Below are 23,559 nucleotides of genomic sequence, written 5' to 3'. Positions count from 1 at the left end.
CTTGGTCAGGAAACACCTGAGGCTCTCTCTGTGTGTATGGGTGTGTGTGCGTGTGCGGGTGCGTGTGTGTTTCTATGCATATTTACTTAAAATTGGCATTCATGCCTGCCAGCATTTTCCGTTTCTCCATGAAACTCTGTGTACCCTGTCTGCACTGAGAATATTTCTGTGTGTGTTTTTGCCAGGAATGTGTGCCTGCGTGCATATGAGCTTTCTCTCCCAGACTCCTCTGTTTATTTATCCCTATTATACACCTACACTGTCCCACGGCAATTCATAAAACTGTCATTAAATGTAATCTAAAGCTTTGTGGTCATAAACATAATTCCACTGTAGGCTAGGTTTGGTTATTAATGAACCTAATGATCTGAGCAAGCTAAAAAAACGACTCAAAAATGTGGAAATCAGCGACTGCCTAAAAATATAATGGATCTAGTCCATGTTGTGAATCTTAATTTGCAATTAATTGAGCACATTCCTGAAAAATGCAAATAAAAATGAAGGACGTGTGCATTGATTTTAGACAGAAACCCCATAACAGAAATCAAACAGTAATTAAAGGTCAGTCAGTGGAGACAGTAGAAAACTACAAATATCTTGGGACTATTTTGGATAATAAGTTGAAATTTACCTGCCATTCATAAAACCTACAAAAAAAAGGGCCAGCAAAGATTATTTTGTCTAAGGAGGCTCACAAAGTTTCAAGTTGATAAGTCAATGAAGATCCTATTTTATAGATCATACATTGAATCTGTGTTGACCTTTTCCCTCCTCTGTTGGTTTGGAAATCTTAGTATTAGACCAAAAATGCCCTTAGAAGAGTAATACATACTAGCAATAAGATCTTAGGGGTTAAACAATGCTCACTTACAGAACTGTGTAAAAATCCAATCATTAGGAAAACTAAAGCCATTATTGCTGATATTCTCATCCTTTACATGCTGAGTTCCAGTTTCTACCTTCTGGCTTCAGGCTCAGACTTCCTTGTATAAAAAGGAAGAGGTACAAGGAGTCCTTTGTTCCTTCAGCAATATCTCTTTTTAATGCAGGACACTGTAGGAGGACTTGCACCTGATCTAGTGTAGCAACCGTCGGTCAATAATGAAATACACTGCCGAATTCTTCCCTTTATGAATTGATTTGTATTTCATGTCCTTTTGGTATTTTTAGCTGTTCCTTATTTTTTAATCTTTGATACTTTGTCTTTAAGTTTTTATACTTGCTGCAACATTAATTTCCCAATTTGGGATATGAATAGATCTGAAATCTGAAAACAGATTACTTGCAGGCTGGATGCCAATAAACCTCAAACAACAGTAAAATTGGTATCTACTTAAGTAGAAGTACTTGTTTGATTATGTGAAATATTGAAGTATAAAAAAAAAATTTAATTTCAGACTCATATAACAAGAATAAATATTTTTTTAAATCCTTGACTCCTATGAACAACAGTGAGAGCCATGAAAAAACACACCTGGAAAAAACATGGAACGGATGTGGCCGGCTGACCAAAATTACTCTTTATTTTACCATGAATACAAAAACCTGCATTCATGAAAGAGTTCCAAAAGTAAGACTCTGTTTACACAATAACACCAGAACAGTAAAAGAAGCTGATGTTTTGTCACATTTTGGCCTCTGGTTTGTAAGGTAAAAGCATTTTGACCAGTCAAAAACAAGCCACACCTTTTAGAACTGCAATACAAATCATCTCCCTGTAATCTCAAACTAAAAACAGTTGGAAACGAATGTGTCAGTCACGCCATCTTGTGCCAGTGCTCTCACTTTCACCCACACACAACACATCGACAATGGCAGACCATATCCATGTTCTGTCTGTGCTGCTGCACCTCTTTAGATCATTCGGCAAAATCTGCTCATTGTGAAACAGCAAATAAAGACACAGATTACGTGCTTCAGGTTAGTGCTCTCTATGTGTCCTAAGGTTATTAAAAATGCCTCTGGGTCAGAAAATGGACAAAGTCCCATTCCTATTTGTGTTTCCAATCCACAAATAGGAAACATTTGTGGATTTGTGAAGCCAATTTTATCCAATGCACAATGAAAAATGTTTTTGGAACCTTGCCATGTAAAAACGGTTTCTGTTTGATCAAAGCAAACACAGGAGCTCATCTAACATTTACCTAAGAACATCTTGATGATCCTCAAGAGTTTTGGGAAAAATAGACTGAAGACACAAGTGTGGAACTTTTTAGAAGCTTCTCTTCCCAATAATGTGGAAATAAATCAACATAATTCCTAAAAAAAGAACATCTTACTGACAGTCAAGCATGTAGTGTGATGTGGAGTGGATTTGTCTCTTCAGGATCTAGACAACTTGTGATATAGTTGGTGAAACAAATCTGCTCTCTTCAAAGGGAATGTTTGGTCATAAATTTGTGACCTTCAGTCCAAGTGCACTTAGATTTTCTGCAGATCAATATCAAAAACCCATCAACAATTCCACATTTGAAAATGTTTTATAAAATCTGCTTTTTTTTTTTTTCCCAAATTCCACATTCCACTGCTTTACTAGAGATGAATAAAGATTGTTAAATTTTTCCCCGAAAAAAAAATGAAACAATTTTTTTCATTTTTTGTTTCATCTGATTCCAATTTGGTACAGATTTTCCCAAATCTGTACCAAAGGAAAATCTGATTCAAGACACAGAGCAATAAGAACCTTCATAGCACCTTCTAATAATTTATTTAAATGTTTAAGAGTTAGAAGACACGGCTGGCTACGACTAGCTGGCTAGCTTCCTCTCCAGTTTTTGAGTCATCATCGTATCCTTGTGCCTCCAATCAACCAAATTACAGAAAAGACTTCTCCAATTTCATAAAACCCGTTGGCCCTGAAGCTTGAACTAAGCTTTCAGTCGTTTATTTATTTATTGGGAAGACATCAGCATCTCAGAGTTTTTTCCCCATGATTGGTTTATTTTGTTTTTGAGGAGAGGAGAGCCAAGCAGACGCAAAGTTAAGCTCTGCCTCACCAGGTAACAGTGGGTGAAATTGCTGCACCTGCAAAAACACTAGAAACTAAAGTGTATCCATTTCATAATGATAAGGAGACTAGTAAGTATATTTCAAGTTAATTATTAAGAAGCCATTATCTGTGTCCTGGCCGGGATTTGACTGACGGGTGGACATGACAGGCTGGCAGTTGCCAGACAGCACTGAGACAAAAATCAATAACGGGTCTGTTGTGGCAACTCAATGACGGACATGAGGTGACCACAGCTTTTTACCAGTGGATTACTGAGAGGCAGTGATGTGTCAAGAGTGTGCAGGAATGTTCGCACCAGAGATTTAAAAGTCCAGGTACAAGCGGTGTGTGTTCAAGCTGCTCAGATTTCTTCCTCTGTTTGACTTCAGCTCGTGTCTCTGGTATGGAAACTGTTTGTATTCCACACTGTATGCTTGTGCAGATGGTCCATTTGAGGGCGTGTGTTTGTTTGTGTTGTGGTCAGCTGCTCAATAAATCAGCAAGTGATTTAGTGCTGTGGTGTGAATACTCCTGTTAGTCAGATGCCTTTAATCATCCAAAGAGGAACAGACACCAGTCAGAGATTATGGGAGAAACAAACACAGTTTTGTACATACAACATTCTTTAAATGACCAACTTCCTATTATTCTGTTGGCAAAACAAGGTTGTATTTTTACATCATTTTTCATTTTTGTTTAGAAGGAAATAATTAATTTATTCATTGCATTTTCCATTCCAGGTTTGTCCTGCTCAGGGTTGTAGGGGGCCCGGATCCCATTGCAGCTGTCACAGGCAGAGGGAAAACCTTGATGGATTGCCAGCCACTATTGCTAAAAGAAATTGAGTTTTCCTCAAGAGTCTGTGGACTTCTCTGATTTTAATCAAATGATTTTAATTTTCTATTGACATTTCCTAATGAGTTTCTTTTGCAATATTTTTCTGAACTTTAGATGATAAAGCGTGGATAGCACTAGGATTTACAACTTGGAGCTCATTTTGAATTAAAGTCACTTTCTGTTACTGAAAGTTAAATAGAGCTTTTAATCAAACTGGGAGGGTTTTTTTTTTTCTTTTAATATAAAAATGAATAACTCATGAAAGAAATAGATTCACATCAATACTTTATGAGTTTAATCAGTTTAAAAGTTTGTAAATTAGATTCTTTTTCCTTAAACTGAAAGTTTATCATGATGTAAAGCAATTTCACTTCTCCTTATTTGGTTACAAACACACATGCAGCACATCCAGTCTGAAAAAACTGGAGCCTTTCTGCCTTGAGGCAAAGATTAAAAACCAAGAGGCTGCATTTGCCGTACATGTCAGGAGAATCTCAGCAGTGAGCCCTTGAAAAGGGGAGATTTAAAGTATTGATCTTGAAGGAGTAAATAATAATAATGCACATGAAGACTTTGAGCCTCCCAAGTTAATTTTCATCTTCTTCCAAATCTAAAGTCATTACACCTTCACAGGCGTTGGCGATCTTATTTCAATTATTTCTAACATAAAATTAAAAGTCTGTGAAGTAAAAATTATTTATTATGTCTCTTAAGAATTTTATTTAATTCTTTTTCTCATTTAACCACATTAGTTTTGTTCAACCTGTTAGAGTATGAAGGCTAGAGAGTCTCTGCAGAACCAGTTAGATAAGGTTTCCTGTTGACGTCTCCCTGCAGCAATTGCAGCAGGCTGATAGCGACAATGCTTCACCATACATACCACAGCAAGACGCCAGTATTTGTTAACAGAAAAGAACAGATAGTTTAGATAGATGTAGCATGATGGAATAAGCCCTGAGTCTTAAGAAGTTTCTCTATGGAAAATCACCAGCTCAGAGTGTTAAGAGATTGGTGCACCTGCTGGATATTCTGGTTTGACAATGTTCTTGTTATGCAAAATTGTTCCATTAGTAAACCTGATTTTTGGAACCTCACATATTTGAACAAGAAGATGTTTATCATCCAAGGAGTTAACTGACCCTCCAGTGTGGTTACGTGGCGTGTATATTGTTCAACTGAAACTGGAGTGACCACATTGTGTAACATGAGTTCTATATATTGTGAGGGCTTGCAGCTCCAAATCAGAACTCAGAGCAGCTCGCTGCTGTGTTTGTTCTCCATCTGCAGACGAAATAAAGCTTTGCTCTTTGCCATTTCCCAAAGTCTCAGCCTGATCTGTATCATACAGATTTTTGTCCACAAGTCATTTTTTTGCTTATATCACAGGACAAACTGTTGACTTTGTTAGAACTTTTTTCTTCTTATCTGCAAAAATCTGTAATTTATTGTGTTGAGAAGATATGTTCTCAACACAATAAGCAGAACTTTGTTGTTACGACATTATTGTTGCATGTGTAACAGCCTATAGAAATTTAAGATGAACATTTAAATCACAGTTTTCTCCAATCAATTCCATTAAAGCCATTTTTGAATTTTAAGAATATAAAAATTACCCTAATTTTCATCTATCATTAAGCAGTTAATTTTATGTTTGTATGTTCTCAGGAATCGGACATAATTCATGATTTGAAACCATTTCTCCAAACCCATTCTCAGATTAACATATGGTAACCAAAGTGCACATGTTGGGGTGAATAAAATACTTAGTGATCATATTTAGGTCTAAATATGCACAGAAAAAAAATCTTCATTCAGCATACGGAAGCAGTTTTCACATATTGCAGCATCTTAAGCTTCTGAATTGAGAAACTTACTGACTGTCTATCAGAGATGAGTGCTGGAAATCTACAGAGCAAGAATTAAATTTAAAACAACTGGAAGTATGGCGAACAAAGCCTGAGGAAGAACCAAGAATCTTGTCGTTAGTCACAGCTAGAAGGATGGTAAAGGTGGTAAATAAATTTCCAAATCTCACTGCTAGAGAGGAGCAAAAATATATGGCATGGTAGGGTCACCAATTACTCATAAAAATTATTAAAAACAATCTACATGCCTGGTGTAAAGTTTCCTAAATGCGAGTGGGTCTTTAACTCAAAAATAAACTCTTTATTCAGATGAAATTGAGATTTTCAGCAACCAACATTCCAGGATTAATGGAGCTTGTAAATACACTGTCAACAGTGTTTCTACAACCTAAATTCACTGTTATTTAGCTTGTAAGATTTGTGACTGCGTGGGCCTGGTGCCCTTCTATACATTCTGGGAGATTGTTTTAGAGTATTTTAGATAAACACCTGATGGTATCTGCACAAAAACTTAAAATGGGTTAGGATTTCAGCAAGATAATGACTCAAAACAAATTGCCAAAAATGATTCACCAGTCCGAACCTGACACCTATAGAAAACCTGTATGGTGAGCTGAAGAGAAATGAGAATAAAAGGGCTCAGCACTTTAGACTGCCTAGAAAGTTTATATAAGGAGGAGTTGCTAAAGAGTCCAAACTAGAACAGAAAGAGATCAGCATATCAGTCCAGTTCTAAGATCCCTGCACTGGCTACCTGTTACTCAAACAATAGAATTTAAAATCTCCTTAATGGTTTACAAAGCACTTCATAATAGTGCGCCGTTGTAAGGATCGACACCAACGCCGTTGTTTCTTACTCATTCTGCTCCATGTTGGCACGCAAGACGTAACCGACAGCATCCGGTTTAGGATTTTCAAAATAAAAGCTCCTCCAGACTCAATACATAGAATGGGCATATTTAATTATTTCTTGCGTGGCCCAGTACCAATTGGTCCACAGACCGGTACCGGTCCGCGGCCCGGTGGTTGGGGACCACTGATATATAGACCTTTAAGATCATCAGAATCAAACCTTCTAACTATTCTGAGAGTCAGAACTAAACACGGTGAAGCAGCTTTTAGATTTTATGCTCCAACACTCTGGGATAAGCTTCCTGCTCACTGTAAGATTGCCCCCACCTTGATTTTATTAAAAACAAGGTTAAAAACCTTTTTATGTGACATTGCCTATTCTTAGATGTTTATTTTTTTAACTATATTCAAAACTGCAATGTTTATTTTGTTCATTTTTAATCTGCCTGATCTTTACTTTGCTTACTTTTATTATCTTCTTGTTGTATGTTGTTTTAAACATTTTTTGTACAAGCACTTTGAATTGACTTTGGCTGAAAGGTGCTATATAAATAAAGTTGCCTTGCATTGCCTAAAGATCCCTCTCTGTATGCTCCAACTTCATGAAATGTGATGGCAGTTGATTTATTTTGAGTAGTTTTCTTTGCTAATTAATATCAGTTTCTTTTCTGAAATGCACACTGTGCTTCCTACACACACTGACTGATGCCATGAGTATTCAGATGCATAAAATTAAGATTACCGGTTTTATTTGTCTGCAAGATTACTGCTACTTTCTGGCTGCTGCTTCTAAAAACAATGCAAATATGTTGCATTACAAATTTGTATATCAGGGAAATATTTTAGGTGCTTAAGTCTTAAAAGTCTTTACTCTCTACTCATGTCAAAATGTCTCTTCAAATAAATTCTGTAATTGTTGAACGTGTCTTAAGCCTTACGTTTACAGCTGCGAATCCTTTCTGCATCACTGGGTAGCAATAATATACTCTTTGAAAGAGGCCACTTCAGCTAGCATAAATCTGTGTGAGTGTATATTCAGCTCTGCCTTCACTTAAACAATGCAATGTGCTTCAGCCTTGAGTAGCCATTTCGCAGTGTTAGCTTTCTGCAGCACCGTGCAATCACGTTATAAAGACTTGCGCCATAAGGCAGGCCACTTGGATGAGTATAAATCTACATAGCAGCAATTTTTTTCCTCTCTCAATGAAAAGTTGAATAACGACAATATGCTCCATGCTGCAGTCACTTCTCTAAAGCTCATTGCAAACGTATTACAGGGTTGTCCTCAATGGAGAAGGACTCATAACCGAGCATAAATCTGCAGAACCGGATTGAATCCGCAGGCTGTGTGCAGCGCACTAAAGGGGGAAGGAGAGCCCAGACTGTGTCATCAGATATCCTTTGGCCTAACATTGCAGACATAAAAGTGCCAGTGAGAGGAGGTGAGATGCGTGTAAAATGTGCTGAATATTGGACAACAGAAGGAGCAGAGCGCAGTCTCTAATCAGGAGGAACGGCTGCTGCCTGCAGTGGTTGTGGCGAGACTCGAGGGCCTGACCTGCTCCCTGGATTCTGCTGAACATGCTGGAGGAGAAATCCCCTCAACCCACCCAAACTTTCTCTCATTTATAGAAACGTCTTTCTGTTTGTGTTTGCTTGAAAACTAACTCTAGTTTGGTACTTTCCAAACTACTACCAAAATGGATTTTTGATTTTTCAACTAGGATAAAAGTGTATGAATATTTCATGAACGGCTGTTTGGAAAACAACCAAACTTGTATTGAAGAAACTGATGTCCACATTTGATTCCAGCATTTCAGCCTTTGACTGTAACTTTGTTTCAACTCTAAACCCAGCTGTCATCTACACATAAACAATATTTATGTTGAAATTAATTATCATAAAATCAGAGTTTATTTTTTTACTAAATTAAATCACAAAGTACATAACAATAAATATTGATTTAAAGGGGCAGTATTATGTAAAGTCAACTTTTTTTGAGTTTTATATTATAATGTTATAACGTACTTTGAGTGTTGCCTTGGTTCTTTCATGCATGTTTAAGGAATTTGTTAATCTCCATGGCAACCTTTCAGCTGTGCAAAACACCTTGGTGGACCTAACTCCGCTTTTAAGACACAGCTCCTCCTTGGAACTGCAGCTTCCAGGTTTCTGCCTCACAGAGCAGCCCTCCTCCGTGACTCCCCCACTCAACTCCTTCAGACTAGCCAGCAGGATTTAGCAAACACCTGGTGGAACTGAACATCTGTTAAGCAAATTATTCAAGTTTCTTATCTGTGCAATGCTGGTAAAAGCATTGCTAAAGGATTAACAGAGGAACGATGTTATGACTTCCTGAAAGTTTCAGAGGGAGCAGGAGTTTTTAAAGTGACAGAGCCTCAATTTTAAGTCATTTAAATTAGACAGTAAATTTTATTTTAAGTCACATTAGATATACACAGTATTTTTAGAACCAGTGAATTTACCATAGTTACTTAATTATGCTATAAAATTACTGTAATAGCCTGAAGAACACAGATGCTGCCCCTTTAAGATAAAACAGAAACCCAGAAACATTCTTCCTTAACTCAGTGAAACAATGTTACTCATTGCAACTCTGTGAACTACCATCATCAGCCTTTATTCTGTGACTGATATCCACACTTGTCCTCTCACATCTCCAGACTTCTTAAGATATAATTGTGCTTCTGCTGCTTGAACATTAAAATGAGAAATTAACTTATTAGCTCTGTAGCTTCCGTTATTTTTTCTTCCTTTGCCAAGCCAGTGGGTAAGTTATGCATATCGACTGCCTGGAGGCAGACAGGCTGCTGCCTGCTAATATAAAGCGTGTTCTCCTGTGAAGCTGACAGCAGTGGCCGACAGAATAAGCTCAGGAGGTAATTGGGGTCTTTAGTCTGCAAACCAATACTCTCCCTGGAAGACATTATTCACTCAGTGTAATTAGACACAAAAGGAAATATCTGCAGCAGATCGTGAAAAAGTTGATCTTTGATTTAATCCCATGGTCCAAATGATATTTTCCTTCACACTGCCTGTTCTTGAGCATGTTTTTTATATTATTTTAGGGTACATTCACAAAAGGAAAGTTCTTGGATGCTTTTGTTTTGTCCACTGTTGTAACTACAATACCATTTTGTCAAGAGCAGTTCATACAATGCTGGTTTTTCAGAATATTTATAACTTTGGGATGGAGTTAAATTTAGCTGCAAGCAGGATGAGACAAGATGCTCTGGCCTCTTTAACCGACAACCTGCATCGATATAAAGAAAGCAGAGGAAGTCCAGCAACAGTGGCTTGTGAAGTCCAAAAGGAAAATATATTTCCTGTAGTTGGATCGGGTCAAGGGTCGTCTATTCATACAACGATAAACACACCAGAGTTTGTTTGGAAGCTGTCGGAAACCACCTCAAATAGTTGGTCTTAGTTCGTTTGATCGAAGATCCAATACACTCAATGATTCTCTTGAATGTATTCAAAGCTGCACAAAAAGTGCAGATCAATGGTGGAAACAAACTCTGGTCCATTCAGGTGGACCACATGTGTAAGGTTTTCAGTACACTCAGTGTGTTAAACTGTGCAGACAGTCTTTTATAGAGCATTGGCATAAAACAGGCATCGCAATGTATCACCTTTGCAATTTGCTCCATATCCAGCTTTAATTGCCCTTATATAAAGGTCAAAAATAGTTTTGCTAGTCCAGTGGTTCAGGATTTTATTTTTATTGTTATGACCTTGACTCTGTTCATCAAACTGAACATGATTGAGCATGTTTATTACAGGATTCCTTTCTTTGTATCGCCTACACCACTTTAAAGCAATGAGACAAACTAAATCAGATGATACTGCCAATAACTTGCAGTGACCTACTGAACTGTCCATCTGAAATAATGAATTTATCAAATCTTTGCAGCATATTAGCAAAAACCAAACTCATGGCCTTACATTGGTCTAAATTTAGCCTAAGACATTCAGGACTAAATGAGGTCTAATGACTACACAATGATGTCATCATGTTTCCTTTTCACTGAGAGTGAATTATTTTACAACCTCTAATTTATTACCCTACAGAGTATTATCCTTTTATGTGCCATGTTTTAACATAAAATGAGTCACCGTTTCTGAAAATGGAAACCAAAGTCATTATGTTTGATCAGTCCTGAAGACGCTTACAGAGTTTGGAAGGTCGCCCAGAAGATGTTCCCTCTGAAACTTTCTCTTTTTCTTTGGCTTGTTTTGTTTCTCCCTGCAGAAGGCCACATTGATCCAAATGCTGCTTTGGACAAAGCATTTCAGCTTAACAGAGGTTGTGCTGAGTCAGGATCAATGACCAGGGTCCAGATTGGTGTCACAGGATGTCGCAGCTTTGAAAAACATATTAGACCTGCAGAGCTTCGGAATTATAAACCACATTAATGCAGCCCCTAATTTATCTATATTTAGCTGTTTTAGATTTGTTTGAATGAGAGGATAACACAATGATTATTTCAGGGAGAATCTTTATGATTATCAATAGAACAATTTATATTACTCCGGTCTTTACCAAGTTCTTAAATTGATTAAATCTAACAAGTACAGAAAAATAAAATAAAAATTATTTATTTCCATTTATTGGGCAAAAATTACATCAGTTGTGTGGAAAAACTAAGTACACGTAATGATAGTAGCAACTTAAAGTAGTTTTTTATGTCTAATTTAATCAGTGTCACATAAAGGTGGAATTTTTAAAATATTCTTATATCCAATGTTTTCTTTTGTGGCAGCAACGTTAATCTCCCACCACACTGACTCCAAGGTGTGCAGATCCCATTGACTGTGAAATGGACCCAAATCTTCAGCCATCCACTACTGTGCTTGACAGTTGAACTGAGGTATTTGTGGTTATATGTTTAACCCAAACATGGGGTTATGCAACATGACCAAATATCTTCACTTTGGATTTAATTGTTTAGAGAGATTATTTTCTTAATCTTTTCAGTCAACCCTTATTTGCCCTGTCATCCACATTTAACATGGTGTATTGGACTCCAGCATGTAAGGGTGCACTGCACATAGCAGGCTCAGTTTCTAATTGTTTTCTGAAATAAGTTTTTTTTGCTAATTAAAGGCAACCACAAAGCAAAAAAAAGTTATGTTTCAGCGCTGCTTGCTGCATTGTTTTTAAGGCCTAATTCTTTTGTATGTTTGTCACACTTCAGTTTTCCAGAACATCAAATCAACTTCAATATTAGTCAAAGACAACAAACGTAAACACAAAATGCAGTTTTCAATGAAGGATTTTGTTAATAAAGGAGAAAAAATCAAATTCTATATGGCTCTGTGTGAAAAAGTGATTACTAAACCTAACAGGTTGATGTCTAGCTTTTGAAGACCTTTCAGTAAACTTCACTTTGTCAGGCAGGTCCTAATAAATGTATGTCTTGATTGAAAGCAGGGGCCTGTGTGTGGCTAAAAACAGATAATTCAGGAGTGAAAAATCACAGCTATGTTAATCCGGATGGGGGCAATAAATGGGTCATGTAGGTTTGGATTTTTTTCTCCCTTTATAATCAAACTTTTGTTTAACAACTGCATTTTGTATTTACTTGTATTGTCTTTGATTTGATGCTCTGACACACTGAAGTGTGACAAAGATGCAATAAAATAGAGAATGGGAAAAGGGAAAAACACTTTTTGTCACCACTGTATGTCCCGATTTACCACGTCTGGCAAAATTATGATGTCGGTGATGAAATTTATCATGACCGTTCAGACTGCAGATGCTGGGGAAACTATAGGATAAGTAACAGATTCAGTCCCATATTTGAAAGTGGCACAAATCTGATTTTCTGGAGGGTGAAGAGATCATAATTGGGCTGTTTGGGCTGCCGTGAAAAGTTGGAAAAGGGTTACAAATGGGCAAAAAAATTGGATTTGGGTTTCCTTTGTCTGCTGTGTGACACACTGGCTCTGTGGCTCTTACTATGTAGTCACTTCCTTTAGCATTGTATTCTCAGATCTGGGAGGTTCACCACTGGGAGGATGAATCAATGTCTTAAATTGCTTTCCAATGTCAATAATGTTTTTCTGTAAGTTTGGAAATGGCCTCATAAGCTTCTAAGATTCTTATATAGCAACAGTTTCTTTTTCCATGTAGATACTGATATCTTTTCACCTTCATATGGTGAACTTGTTTTACATACACAGCTTCCCTATTTGGACTCTTTGTTTTTAGACAATAACAGTGTGGAATCATTTTGTTTTGTATACCTGGGAGTTCAATCTAAATTACTTTATAATCTGGTAAAGAGCAGACATTTTTATTGCATCTTCATTCCACTTTATTGACTCAGCATTTTTAAAAACTAACAATAACTGGTATCTTGAGGTTCCCATCAAAATAACAATGTCTGCAATGGGAAGATGGACAGAGACATTAAGTGAATGCTTTACTTTCAATGACAAAAAATGAGTGTCCAACATTTATAATTTATAAACAATATTGTCATATTCAACTTCATATTTTTCCATTGCAGCTAAAACAGTTGCAAAAAGTCATCTGTATTGACTGAGACAAAAAAAAAATAAAAAGATTAAATGTCCAGGAATTGTCAGATTTTCTTTTTAGGAAATGACTGACTCAAACCATTGAAAAAAATTGTCAGGCATTAGTGGAGAAAAGTGTATGCATCAGCACAACAAATTAAGTAGACAGAAGCTTTAAAAACCGCTGACATTTCCAGTCACAAAGATTCTTAACCACTTTAATTCATAAAAAGAGCAACCACACAAGGCAATCTCTACATCTACATCAGGAAGGCGTTTCCCAATGTTCGTTGTTCTTCTCAACATCTGGAAACTGCCCCATTACTGCGTGAGTGACTGGTAAACATAAAAACGATGGCCCGGGAAGAAAAGAAGAGGAGCAAAAACAAAACAACAAACAAATAAAATAAAGAAATTAAAAAAACTGAAAAAGAAAAAGGAAAGTACCTTTCTTGTGAGTAGCTTCATTTTTCGAGCCTTTGGGGTCTAATAGAAAAACAGATCAGAATTAAACACAGCAAATACTAACACCACCTTACCGACTATATGTTGTTTGTCCTCATTAAGGAAAACAACAGCTTCTTCTATCACAGAGCGAACAAGACAGCAAGGCTCGACTATCTAAGGTGTCGCTCTGCTGCCAACACTCAGCGAAGGTGAGTGTGTGGCAGAGGGGGAGACTTGAGAGGGACAGTGGGGAAGGCAATAGCAGGGAGGAGGGATGCAACGAGTCTGTAAGGAAACAATCTACTGCCATACTGCAGCGGGCAGGAGAGGAGAGGCAATGCACTGAGATGAGGAGGAGGAGGGTTGCAATGCGGCTCTGTCAAGAGGAGCTTAAATAAGACTAGCAAAATGCACTAAAGGAGATGCAGGAGGCCAGAGAGAAAGGAGGGCGAGGAGGAAGGGTAGGGATGCAAAGACTACATGTCAAACTGGCTTCATTTTTGGCTTTTCATTGCCTTAAAGAAAACTTTTATTTCTGTATTCTTTATAGCAACATTGTAATGGTAAGTTACATTTTCAACCACAACTTTAACTAAAATTCTCAAATCAATTCTTTGTCCTTTCCAATACTTTCAATCCAGATTAAAAAAAAAAAGCCCAGAATTCATAAATGATCTCCAAATGTGGAGTAAAACCCTATTTTCGCTCTTAATGGGCATCATTAAATTGAAGTCATTTGGCTGAAATGGAGCCCATGATGTAAATCTGTAACCTTTCACAAATGGGCCACATCATCTCAGTTTCAGAACTTTCGGGCTGCAGCGAGGCTGATTTATAATGGAGAAATGCCAGCCTGCTAATGTAAAGTAACTGGAAGTAGAGGCCGAACGATTCATAGCTCTGCAGCGACAAGGCATTTTCCCCCTGTTCACTCTGGGAAAGTTAGTGCTCGACTGCGGACTCTGCCCGATGTGTCATGGAAGATTGGTGGCTTATTGGATTTATTGGATTTGTCTGGAAAGTTCCAGAAAGTGTAAGGCGCAAAGTCAAAAAGTTGTGTTGCTGCTTTGATCAGCAGTTGTTCTATCAAAACCCACAACACAATCAAACCGGCGTGTCGTCTATAAACTTGGAGTAAGATGTAGTGAATACTCACCTACCAAACGTTTGTCAAGCAGAACAAATTTCTCAACATTTGGAAGTTGTCATAAGATGTACTCAGCAAACATTCAAAGGTATTTTAACTCTTGGAGCTTAGATTTGTTGATTGATATTCTATTTTACCTCCAAGCTGAACTGATTGAACCAGACCAAATCTGGCTCACTCTACTCGACAACTGCTATAGTGAGTGATGGCAAGAGCACCGAGCAGAAGTCTGGGAGTAATACTGCAATCAGTCACTGTCAAACCCCTAAAATCGGAACTGGCTCTTAGTATATATTAAAAGCTTTCACTGCCAACATAAACTGTTTGTAGGAAGGTGACTTAAACTCTATAATCTAACCGAACCCATTCCTAAATCTATCTGTGTCCAGACTAAACCCAGAGGAGCTTAACCTTGTGGTCAGGCAGCCTGTCGAACATCCCAAGCCTCGGTCTCCTAAGCATTAAAAATCAAAGCTACTTGGTCTTTTTCATACTGTATAATCCTCATTGCTTGAGGCAATTTACAGTGATGACAACAATCTAACTGCTGGCTGTACAGAGATGATGTAGATGTAACTAAAACCACTGACTCTGTGCAAGATAACAAAGGAGCTACACTTGGTAGGTTGCATTTCTTTTCATTATAGGTAGTGCTTCCAGACCTTAAAGAGCTGCTAACTATAGTTGTTTGACAGCCACAGGCCATGGAGGCTTCCCCCTAAGAAGACATTATCCCCTGCTTCTACTTTTACCACTTTTAATAAAATTCAGCATAGATACTTGTAGTATAAGCTCCTACATAAAAATCTATCTTAGTCATGGTTCAAAACCTACAGGAAGTAGATCCCTTTCAGAATGTTTTACTAAAAAGTTCAAGTAAAAACAACTTAAAAATGGATCTGACTACAAATAAGACGTTTTATGTCACACACCAAGCCTTGCAGAAAATTGTCCATTTTAAACTGTGGTCTTGCACCACAAGACACAAAAAACAATGTTTTTTGTGTAACTTTTGCTGGTTCATGGACCTTAGCAGACATCAAATGATTAAAATAGATGTTCACAACATTGGCCCAATACTTTTATAAAATAGAATTTTATAGAAACAGCCTTTATCGTCCCACAAAGGGGAAAATCAGAAAATGAGAAATCCAGAGGACTTCCTGGTTAGATGCCCAGTCATCCTATGGAGGACGCTTGCTTTGTTCTCAAGGTTCAAATCTCATGACCACAGGTGAGGAGTGGAACATAAACAAACCGGTAAGCTGAGATCTGATCTTTATAACTAATCTCTTTTGTTGTTTTTTGACAGAACAAGCAGTTGATGTGCTGTACATTACAGTAGGCGATGCCCAAGTCCATCAATCCGACTCCTGCCCCACCATGTGATTACTTGTAAACAAAACACAAAGCTCCTTGAACCCCTCAGCTTGAGGCAGAAACTGACCTCAAAAGGATATAATTTAATTTCCCTGGGTTTGTTGTTGTTGTTGTTGTTGCGTTTCTATAATCTTTTTATTGTTATTAGTTCTACTGTCTCCTATCACCTAAAAAACATGAAAACAGCTTTTTGTTTGTCATCGCAGTAAACAATAAGAATTTCTTTGTGAGTCTTTGTAAAACAATGCAGGGAGCTTGCGGCCACTTTTTCCCTCAAGCTAGTAATTAGAAGCGTGATCGGATTCACTGGAGGACTGAATGGCCTTTAATAAAGCTGTATTCCCCTTCTCTTAAACTTATTAGCTGTGGATGGGTGGACTGTTGAGGGAGGAAGGCAGAGTAATGTAGCTGTCAAGTCCTCTTACACATCCCAGATTAGCTTTGCACCGCCTCAAGCTAAAGAGGGCCCATGTTTCAACTATCTTTAGATCACAAAAAAACAATAATGATAGGTAGTATTTGTAGCAAATCTTGATACCAAACATGGAACTGAAAAAATACTTCAACTGTATCTGTGGAGATTTCCTTTCTGATTGTCGTCCTTTCCTCTTAGTTTTGAGAGGCACCAGACTCTTGGCTTCCTTTTACCATTAACCTATTTTATATTCTTCACCTCACTTCCTCTGCCAGTCTGTCTCCTCCTGCTACATGATGAAGCATGATCAATATCTTTGTGATAACTCCGGGGAGTTTCACAGCTCTGACGACATTAAAATTCCCCGTTTGGTTCAGTGTTATCCCAAATCGAATTTAGTGGCTCAGAGAAGAGAGGTCTGTTTTGTGGAATATTGAAAGCACATTTGGATCTTTCCTCTGGGCATAGACGACTGCTTTCTCCTGCAGCTTTCAGCTTGTATCCTTGTAGTGACTCACAACATAAAAGACGGAGAAAGGTGTGGAAATTCCTGTGTCCATTTCAAAGCCGCTGCAGAATAGCAATATCCACTGGTATGATTATAAAGGAAAAAAAATTCTGTTTGCATGTGAAACCCAGAGCTGCACAGTTGCCATCTGCCAAATTTACCAAACTGCTTTCCGAAGCAACTCCCTCCAAGTCTGTAAGCCATTAGCATTGTTGCCGTTCCTTCCCTTTCCTTGCTCCCTCAACCATTCATTTCCCCCCTGCAGCCAGTCCCCCATCCCACACTCATTACCTTATGTCCATTAATCCCATTAAGTAGCCATTAAACAAGTGCTGATAAGACCAAATGAACGTCAAGCTCTGACAGCTAATAACTACCATCCCACGTCGACATGTTCAACTCTGGCAAGGAGAAAAGGAGACACTATGTGAAACAACAAGTGCTCCAGCTGTGACAAAGAAAGGGTAAAAGAAGAGCAGCACAGTCCCTCTCTGTTAATACTGGACTCATATCCACTTGTTCAGCGTTCAGTGGTAAAATGACACAGCGGTGGATTTTCAGAGGGATTTTTTTTCTTTTCACGCTCATCGTGGGGATTTCGGAGCAAACGGGAGGAGGGAGCATTGGCAAATCAGCTGAGGGAGCAGAGTGAAAGAAAGGATAACAGCTGAAAGAGGGAAACCACTGTGGCTGCTCAGTGGTGCCACAAATCAAATCCTCACACATCAGACTTTTCCCTGTTCTGTTTCTTTGCTTTTGAGAGAGTTTTTATTTTATATACATTGAGCTTTAAGGTGTTTTTCCACTCAATAGTCTGGTAGACTTGGTTCGATCAGAGGCCAAGGTTGCAACATTTGTTACACGTTCAGTTGGTACAGTTTGCTTTCACACTGAATTATGTCAAACGATCCAAACTAATTGAAAAGCCTGTTCACCCTCCTCACTTCTGATGGCGCTGCACTTAGAACAACTAAAGGAAACAACACAAAAATATTTGAAGAATAAAAAAAATCTTCCTTCTTCAAGAAATCTGAACAAAAATGAAGTGGAGTGAGAATTTAGTGGCCATGGAGATTTCATTTTTACAATTCTCCTCACTGAGTGGCAAGATAAATACATGTTCATCTCCTGTTAGTGGCCAAAAACAATTTTTTTGCATCACATCTATTATATTTAGACTCAAGACAACCGGAAAGCCTTGGATTACCAATAAGAACTTCAAAGAAACAATGATCAGCTTTAAAACACGAATTAAACAAAAGTCCCCGCTTCAGTTAGATTTATTTTAAAAGATTGTTAATGGCAGGTGTTTTTGTGTAAAATAAAAAATCTCCAAATGGATTGTTTTCTTCCATTTGACTTCAAGTAGAGGTTGATTTTTGTATTATTATTGTTTTAGTGTCATGCTGCTTCAATTAAAGATTGGCCTTTTATGGCTTTTTAAGCATTTTGCAGCAATAAATGTGTATAAATGGTCCCTTGTGAAACTATCCCTCCTCCTTGTACACAATTTCTAATGTTTTAACTACAAACTTAAGTGTATTTTATGTGGCTGTTACGTTTAAGTGGCACAGAATTATGAAGTCAAATGAAAAAGATCCAAAGTTTGACAACTTCTCATATTGCACAGTGTGTCATACATTTGTGTTTAGTCCTTTTTACTCTGGTACCCATAAATTTAATCAAATGCAATAAAGTTTTAACAAAATGGTAGCTTAAAACTCAATAAAAAGCTATAACACCATCTTCTCCCCAGTTTGGACAAGTGGATAGCATCATCCTCTAGGCAAAACTCATTTATATTTATATAAATTACATTGATTATGAAGACTGTAGTGTAGGTAAGATGCTGACTACTTATTACCTTTCAATTGATTCCCCTTCAAAACAAAGTTATTTCTTCAAGTCAGGATTTATTTTTCTTTAAGTCACTTTTTTGTTGTTATTCAGTGGACATTTTTAGCTTTTTATCCTGAATTATTTGTGATTAATCTTATGTGATGTTGTGTTGATGTTCTATATATATTTTATAAGCTGTTGAAGACAAATATCAAAGTGTTATTCCTTCAATAAGTTCAAACTATAACATGGACGGCACTAACTTTAGACCAGCCAACATGTTCAGCGTATTTTGAGGCACTGACCACTGCCTTGCAGGGGATTTTGAAGGAGAAAGAGGAGTTACGTAGTGGCAGTGTTAGCCAGCTCATCTATTTCTGATCAAGCCTAAAACTGGGGGCATGGTCGCTGCCGTCGTCCTTGCTGCTGCTCAGATTGAGTGATGAGGAAGGACGAGGTTATGGCAGAGAGGAAGAGGGGAGTTGCAGCATGAGTCTGTGCCATTCATCAAGACACATCCAACACAAAGGGAGGGGGGAGTACATGAACACAGCCGCCAATAAACACCCTGATCCTCTATCTTTCACTCCCATACAAACTCATTTATCTTTACAGCATCTTGTGAGCTATCATCACAGAGAAGAGCAGATTAGTGATCCTTTTCGGGAGCTGAGCAGCATCATTTTCAGAGAGCTGAAGTTTTGCTCGTCCTCCAATTTGTTTAAGGACACAGTGATGGTCAAACAAAGCGAAGTAAGGGTGGGGAATAGCTTTGTGACATTCACGAACGATCCGATTCTTTTGAACGGCTCTTTATCATGAGTGGTAGGACTCAAGTCTCAGTTAGCGAAAGCCGTTTCTTGCTTACTATCCTCTCTGCACACACTGCAAAGAGCAGTGTGTGCCCTTATTACTCTACTTAATTACAAAATGCATTGATTTAATTGGAAAATAAAAGAAACAGAAGAAAGGGCTCACTGTTTGTTTTCGTCATGTGGCACTCTGCCTGACCTGGTTGCTACACCGACGCAGGCTTCATGTAGGGCAGAGAGGATGAGGACGGTCATGGTGGCTCCCTTCTTCTTGATTTCTTCTTGCTTGTTGCTCTTTGGTTAATCTTCATTAAGTGTTGTTTACCATTAGTGCATTGCCCTAATTGTTATATTTAATGATGCTGAAGAGGAATTTTGTTTCTGCCAAAACAATTCAAGTCCACTTTTTCCTCTTCTGTTAACTACATGTTTCATTTATTTTGTTGCAAATAACACTAAGATGTTAATATACATAACAATTATTAAAAAAAGCAAACAAAAAACCCTAACAGGTATATGACATTTATATTTTGAAATTTTATATTTTATGGGAATTTATACATATATTTTTTTCTGTAATAACACACTACGGTTATTTACTTAGTACGGATTATTTTACTTTTTCTTGAACTTTACCCACAATTAAAATAAAACTATATTAAGATAAAATGACAGAAAAATGTATCATTTGAACAGTTCTTTGAAGTGAATGGGTCCTGAAGATTTGGTTCCCTTCAAAGAACCATAACTAGTGGGAAGGAGGTTACCTGGAGGATGGAAAGAGGAGATGCATTTGGACATATATATGTTGATGACATTGTTTTTCTGTCTGAAGGACAGAGATGAGGGTGACGTTAGGAGAACTTAATGTTATTATGGCAAAAAGAATGAGGGCACAAATAAGTGCAAAAAGAGACAAATACAAGAAACAGGAAGAAAGAACAAAAAAGTGCTCATGTGTAAGAAAAACTGAGAATTTCCAAACATGAATGAAGGATGGGAGTAGAAAACGAGGAGGGGAGCATACTATTATAAGAATGACAAAGCAGGGGAAGAGAGAGAAAGGAAGGATGGATGAATTCATGGATTATAAATGGCTTGTCCTGAATGTGTCAGCAGTGTTTCCTCTTCGTACTCCAACAGAGGAACCTGCTAAATCAATCGGAAGCTTTCTGCTCGCACAGTGGACGCCCCGAGTCATGATCACTGTAATTTCCTCTCATGCTGGTACTATATTCGTAGCTTTGGGCAAATCTCGTCTCTTTCCTCTCACATTTCCTTCGCTGCCTTAATTCTGCTGTAGCTGTGTAGAAAAAGTAAATCTGCTGGTGCTAATTTCACCAGAAGGGAAACTGTGTAGGCTGGAAGAAGCACTTAGGAAAATAAATGTGTGATTTTAACATGTAGATTTAAAATTGCAGAATTGATAATAAACATAATATACGTACATATTTTAACAAGAAAACAACATCCGCTGCTGAGCACTAACTATAAAATTAAATTAGACTTTGTCGGACTCATGCTATAATATCTTAATGACTAAGTCTGGTGATTCCTAGCGGGATACAAAATTTTAAAAATGTAAGAATAGTTTTCTTCTTCACATAGAGAGACTTTTCAGAGTTTGACGTTGAAGCAAAGCGTTATAAGTGTTATGTGAACCAATAGGAGGCAGCCACATTGCTCTGCAAGAAACTTGGGGGTCCTAAGGATTTGCTTTCCTACAGATAAAATTAAGAAGTGAGCTTCCAAGAGGGGCTAAAAAGTACAGTCTCCACCTTAGACTTTTTCTTAAGGCCAAATAAAATTCACCAGTTTAAGGTAAAAAAGGGAGAGAAAGGATTTTGATTTAAATTTGTGCAAGTGTCAGACCTGACCCAAGTTAAAAGTGAACTAAACACCTGTTTAAAGCCCCTAAACCAAAAAGGAGCCGTCAATAGCACTAGACATTGCACACAAGTCTGGTTTATCCCCCCATGAGATCTCCAGCTCTATCTTCGGTTGGGATTCACTTAAGTAGATATTGAGCTAGCTAGCAAATTCTTGTAGGGATGTACAGGCAACCCACTAATGAGATCAGTGACTAGATGACTGTTACTTTTAATGCTCTAGATCAGGGATGTCCTGCAACTCTCTGATGTGTCCCTGGTCCAATCCGCCTGAATCAAATACTGAAATACCCCCTCAGTAGGCAGAAAGTTTTCCATAGTCCAGCTAAGGACATAATTATTTGATTCAGGTATGTTGAAGCAGATACATATCTAAAAGTCACCATATTTTGAGGACTGGGGGTTTGACATTCATGCTCTAGACGAGAAATCATAAACTCAAAGTTCAAAGTCAAATTAAATCTGGTTTTGAATAAATTGAATAAAAAGTTTGCAACAAATAATGAGTAAATCCCTTCTATCAAATTTGCTTACAGCTTACCAGGAAAATAAATGCCAACAGTAAGGCAAAACCAGGACTCAAATTATTTGAGATTCTTAAACTTAATCAACTTTAAAGGTGCTAATACTCTCAGCAGTAAAGGGCCTTTCTTTACACAGAAACATACAACAACTGAATTTAAAGTGCATCTAAAAGCTCATGAGGACTAGAATTTCAAACTCATGTGTTGGACATTTTTTTGATTAATAAAGACTCAGTGTCAACTACTTTCACTGTTAGGTTTTAAAAATGAAGCCAGCAGAAGAACATACTGTAGATGTAAGATGTATTTAAAACTGAACTGAAACTGTATTTTCTACCACGTCAGTTGTTGTTTCAGGCTGCAAGAGATTGAAAAAGAGCAAGACTTAAAACAGATAACAGGAAGGTTGAATATTTTGCAGCATAGTTGCTCCATTTGGTCTTTTGAGCTTTTAATCAGTTTTTCATAAAACCTGATGGATTTTTAAATGTTCTCAGCCTTTTGGAAATCATAATTATCTACCTTCGCTGAGGAAATCCTACAGAGAAAAGGGTTTCACAATTAGGACAATTTTCTTTTGTTTTAAAATTGTAGAACTCTTCTCTCACACACAATATGATTTCTCAAAAGTTGTCAAGAGTTTGATGGATTGAAAATGTAACAATAAGCCCTGGATACGTTCCTGAGTGCTTGAATAGAAGCACCAGGATTCCTCACGTTTCATGAAGACTTTTCCCCTCTCATCCAAAAATGAATATTCATTTCTAATCAGTTGGAAGCAACAGGACTATAAGCTGTGGTCAGAAGAATCACACAAATAGGACTGTAGAGAAAGTCTTAGAAAGATGACATCTGAAGAGTGGTGTTTTTTTTTTTTCCTGTTTAAGATGGATTGCCTCTTTCCTCCCTCTTTCATTGTTCAAAATGGACATGTTGCTGTCTTTTAAAATAAAAAGTGTCCAGTGTCCTTGAGATGTAACTGCACCGCTGATTAGTTTGTGTTGGAGCATCTGTTTGTGTAGTTAATGTTTGGTTTCTCCACATTAGAGATCTGAATATTCCTGTTCAAACCACACCACCGAGCTTGTCTTTGTGTGTTTTACCACTGGAATGAACCAATCTCTGTTTTAGAGTGTTGTTGGGTTTACACTAACTAACTGGATGTGTTGTTAGCAGGAATAAAAAAAAAAGGTAGATGAATGAAAAAATTATTCATATTTTAACTGTCACCATCTGTAATTCTTTAAAGAAACATACAATAGATAATTTAAAGCTGTTTATGAGGGGTTGACACAGCTAGTAGCGTAATCGTTAATCAGCAATTAGAGCAAAACAGCAGCTGCAGACTTGCTGATATGCGTACAAACCCGTATACCTACTGAGAGAGAAACTGAATAGACTGAAATTAGCATTGGGAGATGAAATCCTTAAAAAAACTGAACATTCAAAATCTCCTATGAATTTCCTAATATGTCCCTTACAAAAAAATCCCATGAAAATCACGTGCCA

At 37.5% G+C, this 23,559-nt stretch overlaps 1 protein-coding gene across 1 annotated transcript in view; it reads right to left on the bottom strand.

The window, feature by feature from the left end:
* The window catches only part of glra1 (glycine receptor, alpha 1), a 118,865-nt gene that overhangs the window by 57,510 nt on the left and 37,796 nt on the right, over positions 1-23,559 (bottom strand). The window contains exon 6 of the mRNA XM_044127358.1: positions 13,537-13,575. Within this exon, the coding sequence (XP_043983293.1) occupies positions 13,537-13,575 (39 nt within the window). The remainder of the gene's footprint in view (positions 1-13,536; positions 13,576-23,559) is intronic.

This window comes from Gambusia affinis, linkage group LG09 (genome assembly GCF_019740435.1).
Source record: "Gambusia affinis linkage group LG09, SWU_Gaff_1.0, whole genome shotgun sequence".
Taxonomy (NCBI): domain Eukaryota; kingdom Metazoa; phylum Chordata; class Actinopteri; order Cyprinodontiformes; family Poeciliidae; genus Gambusia; species Gambusia affinis.
Note: the sequence above shows the minus strand (reverse complement) of the source record. Positions and strands in the feature narration are given on the sequence as shown.